Genomic DNA, 16,795 nt, shown 5'->3' on the forward strand with positions numbered 1-16,795 from the left:
ACACAAAAACCGCACAAAACATGTTCATTATTAGAAATAAACATCGACTGAAGTCAAATAAAATGTTTTAAAATTTCACATATTTTAAGGTTTACTACTAAAGTTACACTATTTTTCATTATAACATTATTAAAATCTAATTAAATGTAATTCAAAAAGGCTATTATGAAATAAATTATACTGAAAAACACAACACACATGCACTTACACATAAATGCTCAAAGCAGAACAGAATTATTACATTTAATTTTACAAACAAACACATACAATATACACACATTTAAATATTTAAGATTAGAAAAAGTGACACAAATATCAAAATATTTTTTTTTAATTAAAATTATTATTAAATAAATGAAACTGAAATAAGCCTTGCACTTTATTGAAAAATACACAAATGCACAAAATGAAGCATAAGGAAATTATTGCATGTGGATAATACTGTCAATGAGTTATAAAAATATAATAAATACGACACTAATTTAAAATATAAAATGTTTCAAACATCACAGACACACATGCTTTACAGTACTGTTGATATTTCACACCAAGGATGAGGAATATAACAACAAAAAAAGGATTCTTAAAATAAAATTAGTAAAAATTAATATAATAACATCAGGGAAACTTATATTAAACAGTCCCAGAAGTAAATTGTTTTACTCCTAAATCATTAAAGATGGACTTATTGTGAGCTCTGACGTTCTCCGTCAGTTGTATTTGGCTTCGGTTGAGCCATTTGTTCCCATTTATTTCACTCACTTTTACTGATAATCATGTTTAACAACAGATTGTATGCAAAAAAAAACTGCATTACCCATGATGCAGTGCAGAAATTTCCACCAATCAAAGTTAGAGTTGCAAAGTGCACAAACAAGCTCCACCCACACCCATAAAATACTGCAAATGATGTAATCAAGAGAGCACAGGCTAATGCATATCATTAACATACTGACAGCCAATCAGAATCCACATCTGCTTTAGAAAGCTCAAGCATTTAAAGCAACAGAACACAAAACAGCAGGGTTATAATAAACCATCTATTATAGACCGTTTCAATGAACATCTCCTGCTCATTATTAAACTATTTCATATCTGTAACAGGAGGCAAGTCAATCATAACTTCATGTTCAAACAGCTTTCATAACATTATTCATGAATATGTGGCTCTGTTTGGATTCTCAGAAGCTCTAGAAATTAAAAATGTAAATCAGGAAATATATCAGGACCATTGGGTTTGTTTACATCCCTCAACATGCTCGATAGCCAGATCATTTCTGCTCAATAGTTTCAACAGTTTATCCTCATTCTATTTTTTATTATTTATTTATTTATTTTATTGAAGTTGCCGTCTGCTTTGGTTTTATGCTATTGTGTTTATTTTCCTGTTGTGATGTTAGCGTGGTCTCTGCCGGCGTCTCATGATGGTCGAGTGCTGCTTCACTAGGAAACGTTTATCAGAGCTGCACTGTAGACAAAATGCAGAAGAGCAGACGTTATTATTAACATCAGAGCATTTCCTACAAGAGTTTTGAGTTTCACAATAATTAATCTTTCAAACCAGCTCAACAAAGGTCAACATTACATATGTATTTATAAACATTCATTTCTACACATTCTAGTAGCTCATTTCTTTTTATTTTTTTTATTAGAATATGCAAGTATAGTAACTTATTTCGGCGACGCAGTGGCGCAGTAGGTAGTGCTGTCACCTCACAGCAAGAGGTTCGAGCCTAGGCTGGGTCAGTTGGCATTTTTGTGTGGAGTTTGCATGTTCTCCCTGCGTTTGCATGTGTATGCTTCGGTTTCCCCCACAGTCCAAACACATGCAGTACAGGTGAATTGGGTAGGCTAAATTGTCTGTAGTGTATGAGTGTGAATGAGTGTGTATGGATGTTTCCCAGAGATGGGTTGCGGCTGGAAGGGCATCCGCTACCGCTACGTAAAAACGTGCTGGATAAGTTGGTGGTTCATTCCGCTGTGGCAACCCCAGATAAATAAGGGACTAAGCTGACAAGAAAATAAATGAATAGCCCATCTGTTCACCATCATGACAGCACATAATATTAGACTAGATATTCTTCAAGACACTAGTGTTCAGCTTAAAGTGACATGTAAAGGCTTCACTAGGGTAATCAGGGTAAAGTTAGGGTAATTAAACAAGTCATTGTATAACAGTGGTTTGTTCTGGAGACAATCCAACACTAATATTGCTGAAGGGGTGAATAATATTGAGCTTAATTTGGCTTTAAAACTATTAAAAACTGCTTTTATTCTAGCTGAAATAAAACAAATCAGACTTTCTCCAGAAGAACAGATAATAGAGGAAATACTGTGAACAATTCCTGAATCTGTTCAACATCATTTGGGAAATATTTAAAAATGAAAACAACAGGAGGGCGAATTATGTTTTCAACTGTGTATATGTAACCCTGCTGGTCCTACACCACCCAACTCGCTCCTAGCTGGGATTGAACCGGCGACCTTCCGCGTGGGAGTTGGTTGCTCTAACAAGGAGGCTAAAAACCATGGCCTTAAGCGATTGTCGCTAGAGCACCTTTAGAGGTCAGAGAAGTGAGGTATACCTGCACAGAACTAACTAGCTGGTCTCTAAAGATGGCGAACAATATTGACAAAAAATATGAAAATAAAAAAAATATGACAAAAGATAAAAAAAATCTCCCATATCTATTTGTCTTTTTTCGTATGTGATTTAGCACAAAATAACATCTGTTATTAGAAAGAGAACCAATGTAAGTATATTGACTGTATTTAGATTATTGTTGTGCTCACCATCACCAGCATGTCCTTCAGCCTCTCGATGGTTTTACGGTTCGCTCGTCCTCGAGACACATATGACGTCAGAATGACACTGTAACAAATGTTGCATGTAAACAAATGTTAATCCTGTATTAATATTGTGGTTATTGACCTTATTCTGCAATGCTTAAGTGCACTTATTTTTGCAATTGTTTTAGAACTTCTGATTTAGTTTTCTATGGTAGAAATGAGTATAGGAATAGTAACCCTCAGTCAGAAAATCGTCAAATTACTTGCTCTACAAACAAGTGTGTTCATGACTATACAGACACAGCCGTATCAACCTGCAGCCCAAGAGCGCTCCCTCACTGAAGCTAAGCAGGGCTGAGCCTGGTCAGTGTCTGGATGGGAGACCACATAAACTAGGCTGCTGTGTGGCTGTGGTGTTAGTGTGGTCAGCAGGGGGCGCTCAACCTGTGGTCTGTGGGAGTCCTAATGCCCCAGTATAGTGAAGGGGACACTCTATTGTCAGTGAGCATTGTTTTTTGGATTAGATAAGGTCCTGACTCCCTGTGCTCATTAATAATCCCATGGCACTTCTTGTAAAGAGTAGGGTTGTGTCCCTGGCCAAATTCCCACCATCTGCTATATACAGTATATATACATATATATCTTTACATTTACATTTAGTCATTTAGCAGAGGCTTTTATCCAAAGCGACTTACAAATGAGGACAAGGAAGCAACTTACACAACTAAGAGCAACAATGAAGAAGTGCTGTAGGCAAGTTTCAGGTCTGTAAAGTCTAAGAAGGGAAGTATTAGTAGTATTAGTAATTTTTTTTTTTTTTTGTACAGTTAGTGTGATATTCAGAGAGGCAATTGCAGATGAGGAAGGGAAGTGGAGACTAAATAGTTGAGTTTTCAGTGGTTTCTTGAAGACAGTGAGTGACTCTGCCGTTCTGATGCAGTTAGGGAGTTAATTCCACCAACTGGGCAGATTGAGCGTGAGCGTGAGCGTGAGCGAAAGTGATTTCTTCCCTCTTTGGGATGGAAATTACGAGGCGACGTTCATTCACAGAACGCAAGTTTCTGCAGGACACATACATCTGCAGAAGTGAGAGCAGATAAGAAGGAGCAAAGCCAGAAGTCGCTTTGTAGGCAAACATCAGAGCTTTGAATTTGATGCGAGCAGCAACTGGCAGCCAGTGCAAACGGATGAGCAGCGGAGTGACATGTGCTCTTTTAGCTTCATTGAAGACCACTCGTGCTGCTGCGTTCTGAAGCAGTTGAAGAGGCTTGATAGAGTTAGCTGGAAGCCCGGCTAGTAGAGAGTATAATATAATGTATAATAATATAATAATAGTCATTATATTAATAATAATTAATATAATTAATAGTAATTATTAATAGTAATTAATAATAATAATAATAATAGTATAATAAATGTATCAAAATGCGTGCGGTAGAGGGTTAATAATCAGCATTGTCAATCAACACTAGACTGTCTGATGTGGTTGTTTTATATTGTTGTTGTTCATTTGAGTATTGTGTTCAGTTTGACGTAGTATTTGTATTACTATGACATCTAGCAAAGGAACCACCAATGAAAACTAGTCTTTGGGGTAATTTGGGTCATCTTGAAGAGCATTGACTAATGTACACTGTCCCTTGTTGTGAAATAAACACACTTACACCTCCGCCAGAATGAGAGTGAAAGCGAAGGCTTCAGATGAGATGTAGCTGATGGTGCTCTTGGCCCAGTTGGGGAGCATCTCTTTACAATCATTCGTCACATCAAACACAGTTCTGGTACCACTAAATGGGCCGCAGCCGCCTGGATTAAACCTGAGGAGAGAAAAGTCCAGTCTGAAAGAAGACATGCTATTAACGCTCAAAATAGTCCAGCAGTCACTATAGTACCTGTTAATGTTGACCACTAGGGTGACCACAGACATGAACAGACCCAACAGTAGCGTGAAGTGGAAGAGCACAGAAGAGCTGGCGGTTCGGAACATTCTCTGAGCTGGAGCACAACACCGCATCACTGTGAACTGACCACCAGAAACAGCATATTACATTAGTGTGTGTGTGATTCAGATTCTGTCTCCATACTCCAGAGGTGTCCAAACTCGGTCCCGGAGGGTCGGTGTCCTGCATATTTTAGTTCCAACCACAATAAACACACCTGAAGCTGCTAATCAAGCTCTTATAGGTATACTAGAAACTTCCAGGCAAGTGTGTTAAAGCAAGTTGGAGCTAAACTATGCAGGACACCGGCCCTCCAGGACTGAGTTTGGACACCCCTGCCATAGACGGCTGCATTCTCACACACTGATGCCAACATTTGACCTTTTCCACACTGATAACCCTAATCCTGTTTTCAATATGTCGCTTATTTGATCTTATTTGAATTTAAAGCGACAGTCAACAAAATGCACAATTAGGATCAAAGCCTGAAGGTCAGTCTCAGAGAGCTGGAGGACATGATCTGTGTTATTCTCAGCTCAAACTCACACACACACACACACATTTTTACATCCTGTGTAGGAGCCGTATAAAAATGATTCAATTGTCAACAAAACAAACCACTATTGTCCAATAACCTGCCTAGTGAAGCCTTTAATTGTCACTTCAAGCTGAATACTAGTACCTTGCAAAATAGCTAGTTGAATATTGTGTGCTGTCATCATGGCAAAGACAAAAGAAAATAGTTTTAAATAATTTATTAATAGTATTAAGTTTAAAATGTGTTGGAAAAACAAATCTTGCTTCTTTGAAACATCATTAAAAATATATAAATTCTCCAGGAGAGCTTGTAATTGTGACTGTGTATGCAGATGTACTGAGATGGAGCAAACCTTCTTGATGTAGTAGAGGATCAGCAGTCTGAGGGTGCTGATGGCAGGCAGCAGCGGGCAGTAAAACACACCGACCCACATGACCGTCTGACTGTTGACCAGATCCAGCACATTCAAGGTGATCTCAAACTGATTATTGCCTAACATCTGCGCCAGCCTCGAGGAGGGGAACTTCTCCACCAGAAACCTACACAACAAAACACAGTCATCAGCTAATATGCATTCAGTCATTCATTCAGTCATTCTCTTTTGGCTTAGTCCATTTATTCATCAGGGGTCGCCACAGCGGTATTGACCTCCAACTATTCCAGCATATGTTTTACACTGCAGATACCCTTTCAGCTGCAACCCAGTACTGGGAAACACCCATACACAGTCATTCACACACTTATACACTACGACCAATTTAGTTGATCAATTCCCCTATAGAGTATGTGTTTGAACTTTAGGGAAAACCGGAAGAAACCCACGCCAATACGGGGAGAACATGCAAACTCCACACAGACCCAACCGAGACTCAAACCAGTAACCTTTTTGCTGTGAGGCCACAGTGCTAACTACTGAGCTACCGTGTCCCCCCTCAGCTATTATTTCTATTATTATTATTATTATTATTATTATTATTAAAGCAGAGTCATTTGATGTGGGGTGAGTGGGTTGAGCTAACACTGATCATTACTGACTGATAGGTGTTTGTTTCAACTGACAGGTGTTTCTAAGATGACTGCTGGGTGAATTTACTTGCCTTTAAGCGACTTTGATTATTATTATTATTCAATATTCAAGAAGGAATTGGCAAAGGAATTCAGTACAGTAACTCACGTTCTCGGGTAGGCCACACAAAACGCACTGAAGAAACCTTCCAGGAGGTTAAATATGGTGAGTTTGTACATCTCCTTCCCAAACTCGTTCTCTTCGCACTGATAAACACACAAACAAGAAGAGGACGCTGAAAGATCTCGTCAGCACAGATTATTTTAGCACATTGTTGTATAGAAATAACTATTATTTTATTGAACTGATGATGTGTCCTTCAGTTTTTTACCAGGATAGTCCTGTTATGTTGCGAGGGCTTCGAGTTATTTTCTTTCTTGCCAAAACGGCAGAGCTAAAAGCAAATACAAACATAAGAAAAACAAAAAGGAGGCATTACGATAGTAATGTAACCTACATCCTGAATATTTGGCCTCATGTGAACCAACCTGGTAATCTTTATCAGCACAAATGAAGAAGAACAGATAGATGCTCAAAGACGCCAACTTGAGGAAAATACTCCTGTGTATGGAGTCAGTAAACATTAATTAAACACCACAGCAACATACTGCACTGTACTGTATAACACAGCGGAGTCAAAGAGCTGTCTGACCTGATGAGAGTGAGGTTGAGCTGTATCGTCAGTGAATAATCCTCAAACTCTGAGATCTTAGTAAAGATGCGCGGTAAAGCGATGTTTATCAAAGTCATGGTGATCGGAGGTAAATACTTCAACATCACACACTCAGTCGATTCATCAGTGCACTGAAGAAGAAAACAGAGAGAGAGAATGACGGCTGGACATTACCCATTCAACAAATATGATTATATACACTATTTATTAAAGCTACACTCTGCAGCCTAATATTTATACATATTTATAGCATGTGTTTGCCGAATGCTTGATTCTGATTGGCTGATGAGCATTCTAAGATGTTTGGTTATTAAAGACACAGCTAAAGTAGTTCCGGCAGGTTTAGAGCGGCTCCATAAGATGTGGAGGACACTAGTGCTGCACACAGGAGACGCTTGAGGAGGACACACACCTGACTAACACACTCTCAGATCTCAATTTAGCAGGTGTGGACCAAAACACTGTAAATCACGTGTAGTTTTATGCTGAATGTTGCATGGTGTAGCTTTAATCGTGTTCATTTATATCATGTATGTGTACACTTTGTTGCAGGTGGATGGCGTAATAAATCAGCATGAATGAACCAGTCAGAAGACACAAGACAGCCAGGTTCAGAAGGATCCGGAAGAGGACGAGCCGAACCCACTGTGTGAGCGTTCGCTGCTTGACCCGTGCATGAAACGCCTGCTCTTCTAGATCCATCTGGAGAAGAGGTCAGAGGTCAGCACATTCATTCAGTCAGCCAGTTAAATACTTTAGATGTAGTAATCCATCTGTTGTGGTGATTGTATTGTTTGCCATGGAGATAAAACTATAATATTTAAATAATATAAACAAATGAGCCAATACTGTAGTTTTCTACATCTATAGGGTATATCATACTGCAATACAACACTGTTTACTGTGGTAAAAACTAAAGTATACTACAGTATTCATTACAGCATGTCAGGTCATACTGCAGTATTAAAAGCACTACAGTTCATTAAAAGAATGTTTCAGTTCACAATCGTCATGAATAGATTTGTAAATACTGTGAGTTACTATAACACTTCAGGTCGCTGTTCACCTTGAGCTCGTTTCTGGTGAAGTTCTGTTTCAGTGACGCTGCTTGAGGGCTTTGAATGCTGAAATCCCAGCCAGAGAAAACCTTATAGCTCAGATTAGAGCTGAAGTGTTTGCCAGTGATCCACGAGTGTTTGTAGCCCACCACCGTCCTGAAAGAGAGAGTTCACACTGACGACAGTGCTTGAGGATGCTGAAGGGTGATGGGCAAAATATAGATAGGAGAGAAAACGGCAATACCAACATTACATTTGTCCCTAAAACATCACATTCCCTGCCAAAACCTTTGCGTTATAGTGAACTGCATTTGAGGATGTTTCCAGAACAAAACTTTTGTGTTCCCTTAAAGGGACAGATCACCAAAAATGTCAATTCTGTTCTTCATTTAAACATAAAAGAAGATGAACTGAAGAAATAACAGCCCTTGACTTCCATAGTATGTCTGTACTATTGATGTCAATGGCTGCTTTTTCCAACATTCTTCGGAATATCTTCATTTGGGTTTAATAGAAGAAAGACACTCATAAAGGTGTAAAACCTACAACAAAAAGTATGAGTAAATGATGAGGATATGTTCATTTTGGGTGAACTGTCCTTTTAAGATCATTAAACTGTGCATTTACTTGCAAAACTTTGGCATTCCCTCAAGACGATTGGTACTTCCTTGCAAAATGTTTGCATGCCGTAAGATGCTTTACACATTTTTTAAAGAGTTAGTTCCCCTAAAATTGAAAATCATTTGCATTCCCCATAGAAACTTGGCTTTTACTTACAAAACTCTTATTTTCTACTGGGAAACACGTTTGATTGCAGAGTTTTGCAAGTAAAAAACTCCAAAACAAGCTCTTTGAGAAACTTTGTTTACATTTAAATGAATAGATCACTTCATTAATTAGTTCTTTACTAGTTGCATTCTCAAATTGTTTGTGAGTGATTGCAGAGTTTCTTGTGGGAATGCAAAATATATTGCAGTAAATGCATTAAATTAAATTTTTTTCCACCGTTTTAATTTTTCCAGTACCATGTAACTCCCTATATGGACATCTGATAAATGGCCAAATACACTCACCGGCCACTTTATTAGGTACACCTGTCCAACTGCTCAATAACACTAATGTCTAATCAGCCAATCACATAGCAGCAACTCAATGAATTTAGGCATGTTGACATGGTCAAGAAAGGAGAAGAAAGGGGATTTAAGAGACTTTGAACGTGGCATGATTGTTCTGCCAGATAGGCTGCTCTGAGTATTTCAGAAACTGCTGATCTACTGGGATTAGGCCAGAGGTCAGAGGAGAATGGCCAGACTGGTTCCAGCTGATAGAAAGGCAACAGTAACTCAAATAAGCACTCGTTACAACCGAGCTCTGCAGAAGAGCATCTCTGAACACACAACACGTCCAACCTTGAGGCGGATGGGCTACAGCAGCAGAAGAGCACACCGGGTGCCGCTCCTGTCAGCTAAGAACAGGAAACTGAGGCTACAATTCACACAGACTCACCAAAACTGGACAATAGAAGATTGGAGAAACGTTGCTGCTCTGATGAGTCTCCATTTCTGCTCACACATTCGGATGCTCGGGTCAGAATTTGGCCTCAACAACATGAAAGCATGGATCATCCTGCCTTGTATCAGCGGTTCAGGCTGCTGGTGGTGGTGTAATGGTGTGGGGGAGATTTTCTTTGGCTCCATTAGTACCAATTGAGCATGGTGTCAACGCCGCCATCATCTCAGACTGGTTTCTTGAACATGACAATGAGTTCACTGTACTCAAATGGCCTTCACAGTCACCAGAGCTCAATCCAATAGAGCAGCTTTGGGATGTGGTGGAACGGGAGATTGGCATCATGGATGTGCAGCCGACAAATCTGCAGCAACTGTGTGATGCTATCATGACAATATGGAGCAAAATCTCTGAGGAATATTTCCAGCAGCTTGTTGAATCTCTGCCAGCAAGGATTAAGGCAGTTCTGAAGGCAAAACGGGTTCAACTCAGTACTAGTCAGGTGTACCTAATAAAGTGGCCGGTGAGTGTGTGAACGTGTGTATTAAATTATTGCTAATATATTTGAACACACATTATATATAATAGCAGCAATAATTGTAAAAATGTTAGATTTTGAAATGTATGTATATTTATAATATATTCAGTATATTTTTATTAATTTGAAATCCGAACATGAATTATGTGTATACGTTATATCCTATGTTGCCATATACATATTAGATTTCTATACTGGTTCATTATGTTAGCAGAAATGAAGCCTTTAACTAAATCTAATGACAGGGGTGTCAAACTCAATTCCTGGAGGGCCGAAGCTCTGCACAGTTTATTTCCAACCCTGCTCCAACACACTTACCTGTAGGTTTCAAACAAGCCTGAAGGACTCAATTAGTTTGATCAGGTGTGTTTAATTAGGGTTGGAACTAAACTGTGCAGAGCTTTTGGAACTGAGTTTGACACCTGTGACATAGTCTATAGTTATAGCGCCACTTAGTGGTCACGAGCAACAACTGCATGTTTTCTTGAATCAATAATTATCAGTGTATTATCAGAACAGTAGAGGATCTGACCTGCGCACCAGCATGATGATGCTGAGGAAGATGATGGAGACCATGCCGAGCAGAAAGAGGAGTGGAGTGTTTAAACAGGCACCATCGAGAGAGCCACGAGTGTAGAAACTGTGGAAGACTGCAGACTTTTCTAGAACACCCTAAAAACACACACACAGCAGAGGAGAAGAAGAAGAGCTGCAGAATGCTGGAGCTGAAAACTGAGGTCAGGATAACATCAGACGCTGACCCTGTTGGCATGCGTAAATCTGACGACCAAAATTGTGTATTTTAATTTACAGACTTTTATTTATATGCGCACAATTCTATATCCATTATCTCACAATTCTGACCTCTGTTGGCTAATTCAGGTTTTATACATTGCAAGTAGTAGGCGGTTATATCAATAATTTTTTATGCACAAATCTGAGTTTGAGTGAGTTTAAGTTTTTATCTTGAAAGTCTGTGTTTTTTATGTAATTTTAAGTTCACATCTCACACTTCTGGCCATAATTCTGCATGAATTAGTGTTTTAATATGAGCTATACTGTAAGATTGCACTTTGAAAAGTCTGAATCGTGAGATCAAAAGTCGCAGCTACTTTTATATGTATAAAAAGGTGAAAAGTAGCATCTATACAAATCAATGACATGATCAGAACTGCAACCTAACAAGTCACCAAAATCTGCAGATATAATGTAAAAGACACCTACTGATCCCACAAACATGTCTTTATACAGTGAGCTCCAGTCTGGATTCTGGGTTTCAGTGGACTCGCCTCTGTACACCAGTGTTGGCACCAGCACCGATCCACCAATGATCACACAGTACAGCAGGTTCAGACCCAGCAGGTACCGCAGAAACACAAAATACGCCTTCACTCCCACACCAAACTGACCTGAGGACAGATACACAGATAACCTGTCATCCAACCAGCATCAAAAGGTTTTCTTGTAATTCTGAGTTTACGTCTAAAAATAATATTTTAAGGTAATTCTATGTTTCTATTTCTGAAAAAAGTGTTTTTTTCATAATTATCAGTTTACGTCTAAAAGTAGTGTTTTTATGAAATTCTATGTTTGTAGTTCTGAAAAGTGTTTTTCTCGTAATTCTGAGTTTATGTCTAAAAGTAGTATTTTTACGAAATTCTTTGTTTTTCTCAAAATGTTTTTTTTGTAATACCGAGTTTCATCTAAAAAGTAGTATTCTTCGATAATTCTGAGTTTGAATCTCTCAAATGTATATTTTCCTTATAAAAAAGTGTTTTATACGTAATTCTGACGCCTAAAAGTAGCATTTTTACGTAATTCTTTTTGTATTTTTCAAAAAGGTTTTTTGTTATTCTTAGTTTACGTCTAAAAGTAATATTTTTGCATAATACTTTGGATTTCTCAAAAATGTTTTTTTTTCTCTCGAAATTCTGAGTTTACGCCTAAAAGTTGAATTTTTACGTAATTCTTTGTTTTTCTCAAAAAAAATTTTTTCTCGTATTTTTTCTGTAATTCAAAGTTTACGTCTAAAAAGTTGCATTTTTTGATAATTCTGAGTTTGATTCTCTCAAATGTATTTTTTTCCTCATAATTTTGAGCATTTTTACGTAATTATTTTTGTATTTTTTTAAAAGTTTTTTGTAATTCTGAGTTATGCCTAAAAGTAGTATTTTTACGTCATTCTTTGTATTTTTAAAAAAAAAATTATTGTGTTTTTTTTCTGTAATTAAAAATTTACGACTAAAAAGTAGTATTTTTCGAGAATTCTTAGTTTGAATCTCTCAAATGTGTTTTTTTTATTCTGAGTTTACGTCTAAAAGTAGCATTTTTACGTAATTCTATGTATGTATTTCTCAAAAATGTTTATTTTCTCGTATTTTTTCCTGTAATTCGGAGTTCACCTCTAAAATATATTATTTTTCAATAATTCTGAGTTTGAATCTCTCAAATGTAATTTTTTTAGAAATTCTGAGTTTGTCTAAAAAGTAGTATTTTTCGATAATTCTGAGTTTGAATCTTTCTAATACATTTTTTTCTCTCGTAATTTTGAGTTTACACCTAGAAGTAGCATTTTTATGTAATTCTATGTTTGGATTCTCAAAATCAATTTCACATCTCAAAATAAGTATTTTTCGATAATTCTTAGTTTGTATCTCCAAATATTTTTTTTCTCGGAATTCTGAAATTACGTCTCAAAAGTTTTTTTGTTTGTAATTATGAGTTTACATTTCAAAAATATATATTTTCGTAATTCTGAATTTACGTCTCATACTTAGTTTTTATCAACACTTACAAGGTGCGTCACAAATCGCATGCTTAAGTACTATTCTACACCATAGTGTAGTATAAACACAAATAGTATAGTTGCGTCTGGGAAACAGATTCAATTTCTGTTTAATCAAAACATGTTAGTGTTTTATTCGGTACAACACTAAACTACACTACACAGTTTGGGTGTATAAGTGCATAAGCATATAGTGTGTAATTTAAGACGCAGCTACAATCACCTTCAATTCTATGGATCATGTGTCTCCATGGCAACAGTCCTGACACGGCCCTGCCCACTTGCTCTTTTAAGCGACGCCTTGTGGTCTGCTGGCTCCGCCTCCACGCGTCCCAGGAGCCAATGCTGCGTTTCTGAAGGTGCTGCCGATCTCTGATTGGCACAAACAGATTTTGCATTAATTTTAGTTGTCCAGGATTTTAATTAAGATTTTAATGAGTTTTTTTTGTTATTTTAAACATGCAAAGTTATAATAATAAAATATAATTTGATTAAATTTCACTTTAGACTAAAAAAGACTAGATCATTCTTTAATGTGTGTGCATGTGTGCGTGTGTGCATGTGTGCGTTTGTGTGTGTGTGTGTGCGTGCGTGCATGCGTGTGTGTGTGTGTGTGTGTTTGTGTGCTCACCTGATGTCCCTCTTGTCCTGCAGGCAGACGGGCAGGTTTCTGAGCGGCACATTGGGGTTCCAGCAGATTCTGTCCAATCGCAGCCTCTCGTTCTGATCATGTGTGATGTCATCAGCGTGTGCTCGACGATGAGTCTGTGTGCTCGGCAACAAGCCGAAGATCTCCGTCTGATAATATTCACAGGAGTCGCTGGACAGATCCGAGCTGTAGCTCTCATCTGCACAAAAACAAAACAAAACACAAACATAGGTGAGAATAAACCCCTCTTGCTGAATTAAAGTTTACTTTACATATTAAATTACATTTAGTCAATGTCTAAAGCGACAAACAATTGAGGAGGCATTCAGTGATTCAACTAGAAGAGGCAATACACACAATAAATTAAACAAGATTTATTTCAACAATTTTTAATTTAAAAAAATCTGGCAACACTTTAAAATAATGGTGCATTGATTTATGTTGTACTTTCTAACATGAACAAACCTTTAGTGCTACATTTATTAGCAGTAAATTTATTACAGTATTTATTCATCTTTGTTAACGTTTATTTAAGTTAAATGTTAATGCTTCAGTGCATTAACTAATGTTTACAAGCACAACGTAAGTGTTACCAAAAATTTATTCATTCATTTTTCTTCGCCTTAGTTTCCTTATTCATCAGGGGTCGCTACAGCGGAATGAACCGGCAACTATTCCAGCATATGTTTTACGTAGTGGATGCGCTTCTAGCTGCAACTAGAAGCAGTAGCTGCAGTACTGGGAAACACCCATACACACTCATTCACACACACACACACACTACGGCCAGTGTAGTTGATCAGTTCCTCTATAGCGCATGTGTTTAAACTGTGGGGGAAACCGGAGCACCCGGAGGAAACCCACACCAACACGGGGAGAACATGCTGTGTATTTAACTTTTTGTACTAGAACTAAATATTTTTATTAAATTAATGTAAAAATAAATGATAAATAAAATAAATAAATAAATAAATTATAAATAAAAACTGAAATAAAATTGATATGTAATAAGATAAGATAATAAAATCACAAAACCAAATCACTAGTAATAAAGTATTTTTTGTTCTTCTACTAGAAATAAAGCTGAAATAAAATGAATATATAGTAAAATAAAATGTGCTATATGTTATATAATGAAATGTAACAATCTAAGTTAAACCAAAACTAAAGTTAAAATGAATACAGCAAATGAAAATCTAAAAATAAGAACAATTAAAACGACAACAGCGACTCATTCCAACATGTTCATATTTAATTTAATATTATTTTTGTTTGTTTTTTTATTTTTAAGATTATTTTATGTTGTTCATATAATATATAAATAATAGATATTTTTAAAGATTATATTTCCTTGCATAAAATAATAATCAGAATAATCCGTTTTAATGGTAATTTAAATATTACAAAAATGTAAAAAATAAAAATAAAAGAATATATAATAGTTTATCATTTAAAAAAAACAACAGCAATATTATTGTGAGAATCACCAGCGATCTAGTCTGTGCAGATCGCTAGAAAACATGCACTATCACCCGCAATCAATTCTACCACTGAAATAAACTACAAATCCCAGAAGTCTTTGCACTCACACACCAGCTCCTGGTTCCCCCTGATTACACACACACAGCTGGAAGCTCATGATGGACCAGCACTATAAAGACACCTCATTCACACACACACACACACACGCTCTTTGCTGAGTCTTGTCAACTGTAAGTGAGCAGCACAAAGTGTTTTCCTGGCGTTGTTGTGGTTTTTAATCTTCAGTTTGTTTTTCTATTTAAGTTTTTTTTCCCGCCTGTCCCGACCGTTCACCTGTACTCTGACTATGCGTTTTGGATTACCTGCATGCTCCTGACTGTCCCTGCTCTGACCTTTGCCTTCCTAAGTCATTCATTCATTTTCTTTTCAGCTTAGTCTCTTTATTAATCAGGGGTCGCCACAGCAGAATGAACCACCAACTAATCCAGCATATGTTTTACGCAGTGGATGCCCTTCCAGCTGCAACCCAGTACTGAGGAAACACCCATACACACTCATTCACACACTCATACACAACCGCTAATTTAGTTGATCAGTTTCCCTATAGCGCATGTGTTTGGACTGTGGGGGAAACCGGAGCACACGGAGGAAACCCACGCCAACACGGGGAGAACATGCAAACTCCACACAGAAACACCAACTGACCCAGACGAGACTCGAACTAGTGACCTTTTTGTTAAGCAATTTAATAAACTTTAAATATGATAGTGCGCACTGATGCACTCAGACACTAGAAATGAATTAAAGCACTGACTCCTAATGCAGTTTGGTTTTTATTGGGGTCTTTCCTGCAAAGATTCCTCCATCAAATGTTAAACCACCTCCACCTTTTGACAAAAATCCTCCTGAAGCACTGCTCATGTATTTAATTAATCATTAATGTTAATGGATCATATTTAACTTGATGAGATTACAAGAATAATGCAAATTTGTTTGTTTCATGCAGCCAAAATGTGATGATATTTATATCCAGGAAAAGCCCCCTGAGATATTAATGATGCGCTTAAAGAAGCAGCACAACAGGAAGAAGACAACTTTCTCTAGTAGTACATCTAAATGACCCATAAATCATTGAACCACAAGGAGAAATTATACAATATACAGCACATTAGTGTCAGTTATTAATGATGGAGACTCTCACAGTATCACACACACACACACTTTACCTGATAGAAGTCTCTGGAAAGTGATTGTCTTGTCTTCTCTCTCCATTATACGTCAATGTAGGCCTTCATATATTCACAAACACTCTCTCTTCATATATACAAACACACACACTCCACATATTCGCAAACACACACACTCTTCCTATAGTCACGAACACACATACACAGAAAGGCTTCAGTATATGACTTCTGTTCTCTTGGTCTGTTCTCTGTGTTTCACAAAGGAAGTCATGTGATCAGCAAGTGGGTGTCGCATCGCATCATCAGCCCAACTCTGACTTTCAGACGACTTATAATATCTGCACAATCAAGACATGAAGGTGTGTGTGTGTGTGTATTTGCGTGTGTGTGTGTGTGTGTATAGATCTTTAGGCTCTTATTTACACTTTCTGGTTTTCAGTTTAACATGCTCAACACACACACACACACACACACACACAATTAACAACAGATTCATGACTACATGCATATACACCACATAAAGTGCCTATGTTTCTGCTTAAAGGGGGCGGGATTATGCTAATGATTTATGATAAAATAG

General features: G+C 37.3%; 2 protein-coding genes across 2 annotated transcripts in view; both read right to left on the reverse strand.

The window, feature by feature from the left end:
- tomm20b (translocase of outer mitochondrial membrane 20b) overlaps positions 1–16,795 on the reverse strand; it is a 575,852-nt gene that overhangs the window by 492,019 nt on the left and 67,038 nt on the right. The window lies entirely within an intron of this gene.
- tmc8 (transmembrane channel-like 8) lies at positions 367–16,492 on the reverse strand. The gene is made up of 16 exons (XM_087274231.1): positions 16,255–16,492; positions 13,529–13,745; positions 13,121–13,269; positions 11,337–11,521; positions 10,645–10,784; positions 8,074–8,221; positions 7,548–7,709; positions 6,987–7,138; positions 6,823–6,895; positions 6,666–6,728; positions 6,443–6,540; positions 5,621–5,807; positions 4,683–4,813; positions 4,455–4,607; positions 2,794–2,872; positions 367–1,468 (listed from the first exon to the last, which is right to left on the reverse strand). Exons 1-16 carry the CDS (start codon positions 16,298–16,300, stop codon positions 1,397–1,399), a joined length of 2,055 nt encoding a protein of 684 aa, XP_087130357.1. The 5' UTR covers positions 16,301–16,492; the 3' UTR covers positions 367–1,396.

This window comes from Danio rerio, chromosome 11 (genome assembly GCF_052040795.2).
Source record: "Danio rerio strain M-AB ecotype USA chromosome 11, GRCz13ab, whole genome shotgun sequence".
Taxonomy (NCBI): Eukaryota; Metazoa; Chordata; class Actinopteri; order Cypriniformes; family Danionidae; genus Danio; species Danio rerio.

Bases quoted from the DNA above. Each gene is read 5' to 3' on its own strand.
- tmc8 (XM_087274231.1), bottom strand. From the start codon at position 16,300: ATGGAGAGAGAAGACAAGACAATCACTTTCCAGAGACTTCTATCAG. The intron at 13,746-16,254 runs GTAAAGTGTGTG...GTTTTTGTGCAG, and splicing joins TTTCCAGAGACTTCTATCAG to ATGAGAGCTACAGCTCGGAT. The intron at 2,873-4,454 runs GTAAGTGTGTTT...CATTTGTTACAG, and splicing joins ACTCTCATTCTGGCGGAGGT to TGTCATTCTGACGTCATATG.